The sequence below is a fragment of the Quercus lobata genome, chromosome 11, assembly GCF_001633185.2.
Source record: "Quercus lobata isolate SW786 chromosome 11, ValleyOak3.0 Primary Assembly, whole genome shotgun sequence".
In the NCBI taxonomy this organism is placed as follows: domain Eukaryota; kingdom Viridiplantae; phylum Streptophyta; class Magnoliopsida; order Fagales; family Fagaceae; genus Quercus; species Quercus lobata.
The window spans coordinates 14648909-14655783 of record NC_044914.1 but is presented as its reverse complement, the minus strand read 5'-3'; the positions used below and the strand labels follow the sequence as shown (position 1 = coordinate 14655783).

Genomic DNA, 6875 nt, shown 5'->3' with positions numbered 1-6875 from the left:
AAACAAAATAACACAAATTCAAAAGTGTCTAGTCTACCCTTTTTTATTTGAAAGCTGTCTAGTCTACCCTTTAAAATTCTAACTAAAACAAACACCCAAGTTTCACTTCTATACAATATCAACATCCTAAAAATAAAACAAAATTACAAATGCTTATTCACAAAAGGTTGTCAAGCTTGGATCGATTGGTTAAGGTTCTCCTGCTTTGGTGACCATCATTTATTCTTGGCTGCTTATTGTCCTTGGGTGGCTAGCATTCAAGAACTCGATTCACACCTACTGACTTATGAGTTGGCTACTTTACTATTGGATTGCATGTTATATATGCCTTTAATGCTTAAGTAAAATTTTGATGTAGAACATAAACATCGCAAAATGGGTGGGTCAATCTGGTTTTGGTCTAAAATGAGCTAGGGTCAAAACGGGTTATGTTTAGCAAAATTAGAAACGGGTTTGGTCAATCGAGTTGCATTTAGGGTCATGTCGACCTGTATTTTTTCACATGATTTTTTTTATGAAAAAAATGTATTTGCTATTTGTAAGTAAATCAGAATCACCTCTTATATCAAGAATGGGCTTAACTTAACAAATTAATACTCGTTCAATAATTATAAATTATGAGACTACCAACATTGCTATGACACAAACAAAAAAGAGTCTAGTCTACCATTTAAAAATTTAATTAAAACAAACATACAAATTGTGGAGCCTAAAAATTTTTGGGGGAGAGGGATTTTTTTAGGGTAGTCGTCGTACATGGGTCCTTGGTGATGTGGCTTTTGTGTGCATATGTCTCTAGTGTAGGGTGTGTGAGTGAGTCCCTTTTTCTTATTTTTATTTTAGGAGTCGCCACCAACCACTAGTTTTTTATTAGGTGTGATTGGTCACCTATTGACTTATTATAATAATTAGTTGTCACTTGGCCGCATATCCCATTCAATAAGAGAGAAGATTGGGTTAAAGCTTACTAATAAAATATTACTTAATAATTTTTTATTGAAAAACTTTACCATTGGATTATATATTCTGCATATCTTTAATAAGTACCTCAAATTTTGATGTAGGTCATAGACGTGGTAAAATGGGTGGGTCAATTAGGTTTCGGTATTTTTCACGTGCAATTTTTAAAAATATATTTGTCATTTGGTACATAATGCAGAATTCACCACTCATATTAAGGATTAGCTTAGCTCAACAATAGGATGGTGCGATTAAAGCAGGGAAATAGTAAGGATAATTGTCATGCAAATTTCATATAGGCCTTATAAAAAAAATTTGGAACTTTAATAGTTATATATATATATATATATATATTATTTATATATAAGAAGTTTGAAGGAGTTTGGAGATAAATCTCCGCCATATATCATATGCAATTATTGAAAGATTGGGTCAAAGTTAAACTAGTATTAGATTAATAATTTTAAATTTTTACTATCAGATTATATATTCTCTGTGTCCTTTACACACATGCCAAATTTGTCTTATATTTGGTTTTAATATATAGGATGCTGTTTATTATTCAATCCACAAAGTTATTTCTGATTCACAACTTTCAAAATATAAAAACTTAGACATTTAAATATTTAATAAATAACATAGTTACCTATTTTTTAATCATTTAGAAATTTTGTAAGCATAAATCATTGATTTGCATAAAACGAAAATGTAAATTTAACCATTGATTTGTCAAAATTCATATTCAATATCAAAAAGTTTGTAATTTTAGCTTTTTTAATTTAGCTTTTTTTCATTGTAAAAAAGTTTGAAATTATTTTTCATTTTGAATTATGGCCAGGCAAACATGTGATAATGCTGATTGTCATAAACCCAAAAACTGATTACAGTTTTCAAGCTTCGATTGATTGGTTAAGGGTCTATTCTTTAGTGACCCACAGACGCAGTCAATTATTTTTGGGTTGATTATTATCCTGATGGGGCCAAGATTCATGCAGTCCGTTCACATCTATTGACTTGTTTTACATTTATTGACTTGGTGTGTGTTTGGAATTAGCGTATATGTTCGTGTTTTGCGTTTTGATTTTTATGTATAATTTTTTTAAAACCTCATTTTTTTTTTTTTTAATCTTATTCTTCTTTCTCCTTTTTTATTTTTTATTTTTTATTTATTTTTATTAATGTACAAGTATATTTAAAGTATATTTAAGTACACTTACAACAAAAACATTTTAAAAAAACCAAATAAAGTGTTCCAAATGAATACAATAGATACTCAGCAATTATGGACCATACACGTTCATGGTATTATAATAAACACGTGCGAAATGCTGATGGTTATAAAAACCCCTAAAACCGATTACAATCTGCAATCCATTTTTCAAGCTTGAATTGATAGGTTAAGGGCCTCCCTCTTTGGTGACCCTATCATTTATCCTTCACTGATTATTTATCCTTATCAAACAGGCCTCGCAATCCAGGTATTTGTTTGTCTCATTCTCTTTGTCATTGCACTTCTTCGCTGTGTTCATTCATCTTCTACTCGAAATTAGCAATCTCCATCCACCACCTAAAACTAGAGTTAAATTTTTTTTATTTTTATAGAAAAGGTTTATATACACTGCATATGCAGGACTGCAATACATATGTTTAACGTTTCTACTTAACAAGTATAGACCATATAGGTTCATAGTATTACATATAAATATAATAAACTCGAATTGGATCTTCTTAGATTTTCTAAGTTTAAATACCTGAATTTGCCGATTCTCCCAAAAAAAAAAAAAAAAGAATTTGCATGTAAATAAATTGACACACAATTAGAGTATAATTGAAAGGACACTTGACATGAAGTTGGAATGCATTTAAAATCTAGAGACACTTGATATAAAGTAATAGGACAGTTCTCATCAAAAAAAAAAAAAAAAAAAAAGTAATAGGACAGTTAGGACAATTTTTGGTAAAATTTTAGTGCAATTAAAATTAATTTAGAGTTTTTTATTTTTTTTTATGGGAATTATTTTAGAGTTTTTTATTTTTTATTTTTTATTTTTATTTAGAGTTGATTGAACAGTAGTGATGATAAAATGGTCTTACCTAGGTCAGTGAGGAAGTTATCTCGGCTTTTACATTGAGTGTTACGAATGAATTACTTGACACCAAAACTAAAAAAAATAGATATTTGGTGCAAATTTAGACTACAATTGGAACCTAATTAATTCAATTTGAATGATGATTGTGCTTCAACTTTTATATATTAGATATGATATGTTAAGACATCTCTATTGGAATGGAAACACTTGGGAGGTTACCACTGCAAAAGACTTTATTAAAGCAAACAACTTACAACTGGAAAAGAAGGTGTTGCTCCGACACAATAATATCTTCAGCAACAGAAGGAGTAGCACCTAGTACAAAACAGAAGGAGCAGCACCATATATCTTGGCAATTACTAAAAGTGAAATTTTCTTCATGTACTTATGTAAGACTCAGGTTGATTCCCTATTTGTTTGTTTTTTTTCAGAATGGAGGGTGACTCCCTCAAACTACTCATCTCTCTACTGTCATTCCACCACCCATTCTTCTCATGCCCACTCAATTTACCTTAAATCCATTTCATCCCATTTTAGATTAGAAGGCTCCTGAAATTGTTATCAAAGCATCGATCCAGCTATGGTACAGGATCAACATCATGCTATTCAGATCATAGCAGAGAAGGTTACCCAATTGTACAAGGTTGCTAAAGAAATTAGATCACTTCTAACAACTAGATCCCATGGCAGCCGTAACAAAAAGGAACCGACGTACAATCGATCAGGTATGGTTTCATTTACTAAACAAATGAGAATATTGTATTTCCTACGTTTGATGGGGATATCCAACTGGTTGAATCTATAAGGCCACACAGTACTTCAAGTACTATGACATCCCCAGTAATAAGAGGATTCTCATGGCTTCCTATTACATGGAACTAGGGACCTACATTAGTGTTGTTTGAGGATGCATAACACAATTTTGATGGGTGAGAGTGCATTGCCCCGTGCCCCACGGGTACTGCATGACCCATTTTTTTCTCTTTTGGGTGTACCCCTTGGTCAAGTGGACCATTGAGGTGGAGGGTTGGGAGTTGCCACCTGGTTTAGGTCCAACGACCAACTTGGGCCTCATGTAGATGCCTATATATACACCAAACATTAGGTTTGAAGTTAGGGTATGGGATGAGAAAGTGTGAAGCACACTAATCCTGCTTGAGTCATTGGTCACCTGCTACTAATATTATTAGGCTACATTTAAATATTGAGATAATTAACTAAGCCATAAGTCTTAATTATGCAATTATTAAGTAAAATAAAACACACAAAAGGAAAATATCAATGGTATAAAAGAAGCAAATTTAAATTCAAAATCAATAAAATTGAACCCATTTAAAACCTAATTAATTAGCAATGAAATCAGATGAGATCACTCATGCATTAATAGGGAAATAACTTATTCTAAAGACTAAAATGCAAATTGCACCTTCTAAGTTTGACTAAAATTCATTTCAATCATCTAACTTTACTTTCATTAAATTGAGTCCTCTAAGTTTTAAATTTATTTAATTTAGGTCTTATGTCCAATTTCTTCAAAAAAAAAAAAAAAAAAAAAAAACTCACATTAAAAAAAATTTATAAATTTAATTAAAATATTTTATAGATTTTTAATGTGAGATTTTTTTTTTCAAAATTTTTTTCATTAGTTAATTGCATACTAAACAGAAAATTTTTAATTAATTTGATAAAAATTCTAAATTGAATAAATTTGAAATTTAGAGGATTTAATTGAATGAAAGTATAAAGTTAGAGGCCTTCTCTAACTTAGAGGGTTCAATTTTCATTTTAGCTTTCTCTTCTCTGATCATGTCAAATATAATTTAGTACGGAAAAGTCATAGAGAAAATAATGACAAAAAATTAATTATTTTCTAATCTAAGTAGAGTCAAACTGAGTCGTCAGGAAACGAATAAAAGCAATCGCACAAAAAAAATTAAAATAAAGATTTGGCCTTTCTGGGTCAAGCTTCACATGCATGGATCAGAAGCCACACGGGTTTTCGGACTTGCGTACATACCTTCGATCATGCATGTGCATCTTGACGCAGAAATACGATTCTAGAACATTTTCCACATTAAATTTGAGCTACATATCCATTAACCTATTCATGTGACTCTTTATTAAAAAAAAATTGAAATTAAAGAAACCAAAGACTATTGCCAATACTAAAAAAAAAAGCACCAAACAAAACATGTTCATCACTTCGTACACCTATTGACTTGCTCACTCAACTTTTATTCAAAACAAAATAGAACACAACAAATTAGAAATAAAGAAATCAATTACTGTTCCTAAAGATGCATAGATTCTAAATCTGTTAAAAAACAACAAGAATACAAAACAGAGGCATGTTCAATCAAGGTTATTCGATCGAGATCCTACACGAAATTTGTGAGAGGGTTTAGCAATCAGATTTAAGATCAGCATGAGGATCGTAAGATTCTTCTTTTCCCCTTTTTTTTTTAAATTATACTAAAAAATTCCTATAATTATAATTCATAATATATATTAAAGAAACATTGAACAAAAGTAATTTTTGACACAAATTGCTAATATAAGGCAAAGTACCAAATTAAAAATAAAAAGATCTAAGTTCTAACACCACAAGCATACATAATATCTCACATAAACAACTTAAAGCAAATAACAATGCCTAATGTCTCTCATAATGTTGGTGTCAATTGTCTCTCTCAAAATGGCACCATCGTCAAATTTAGTTTCTCGCATTCACCGTTAAAGAGTATCTTCTCTTATCTTCTTTCTTTTGTGATTTTGTTGATTAGATTAAGATGAAGTAAGAGTTATGGCTTTTTTTTTTTTGCATTTTTTTAGTGTTTTTATTTTTATTTTTTATCAATTTGAATTGGGGCTGCTAAACTGATATGTTTATAATATTCTATGGGATCAGGATCCTATAAGATTCTAAGATCCAGATTGAGATCCAAAGGATAAGCAACTTTCACAATTTTTACAAATTCTACATTTAGATTTTGATTTCTTTGTTTTCATTTTTAAAAAAAAAAAAAATTCCAGACATCTTCAATCGTGATCCATCAGAAGAGGAGGAGGATTCATCAGAAGAGGAAGAGGATTCATCAGAAGAGGAGGAGGATTCAAAGCCACGCTTGAGGTCAAGCAAAACAACCAATAAACCTTCAAAACACGGAGTCAAGAATGGAAAACACCCTGCATCACTAGGAGAAAGAAAAATGATCAAAATGTCACCAAAAGTTACAACTCCTCCAGATAGGTACGAAAGGCAATGGGCGCGCATCAATAGTCCATCGTCTTCTCGGAAGAGGAAACACGAGAGTGAATCTGAGACACAAGTTGAAGGGAACCTGCAGAAGAAACGAAAAGTTAAAAAGGAGCTTAAATTTTGAGGGTACTTATTTCAATAAGTCTTTATCTACTTCTAGTAGATAAAAGTGGGCTTCTTTTATATTTGAATGTTATGTTTATTTTGTCAAATAATCTATTCGTATGATTTGAATTTGAATAATAAATAAAGTATGTTGAAAAATATTATTGTTATTTTTGGTGAAGTTTCACTTTGGGGGTTGGATACTCTTGAATAAATACAATTGCTTCTTGAACAAGTATGTTGTGATTCCCATCACCCAATAATTGGTATGAGAGCCTAGTTATGGACATTTCCCAGATTGAGCAACTAGAAGTAAGTTTGATGTTTTCCTTCTTTTTTTTCTTCTTTTTTAGTTTCTAGACAACACATGTTTAAGGAGATGTGAGAGATGTTTTCTATTTTTTAACACTTGCCTTGATCAACTCAAGGTTTTGAAACCTAGACCGGACCATACGGTCCAA

At 30.9% G+C, this 6875-nt stretch overlaps 1 protein-coding gene across 2 annotated transcripts; it reads left to right on the top strand.

Annotated features, from left to right (window-relative positions):
• Positions 1-2344: 2344 nt before the first annotated feature.
• LOC115969241 lies at positions 2345-6517 on the top strand. Of its 2 annotated transcripts, XM_031088848.1 has the most exons (4): positions 2345-2438; positions 3219-3439; positions 3588-3775; positions 6084-6517. In XM_031088848.1, the coding sequence occupies exons 3-4, from the start codon at positions 3631-3633 to the stop codon at positions 6431-6433; spliced, it is 495 nt and encodes a 164-aa protein (XP_030944708.1). In that variant the 5' UTR covers positions 2345-2438; positions 3219-3439; positions 3588-3630; the 3' UTR covers positions 6434-6517. The 2 variants fall into 2 exon arrangements, with proteins under 2 accessions (XP_030944708.1, XP_030944705.1); XM_031088845.1 differs by lacking the exon at positions 3219-3439 and having other exon boundaries at positions 3482-3775; positions 6084-6516.
• Positions 6518-6875: the final 358 nt, after the last annotated feature.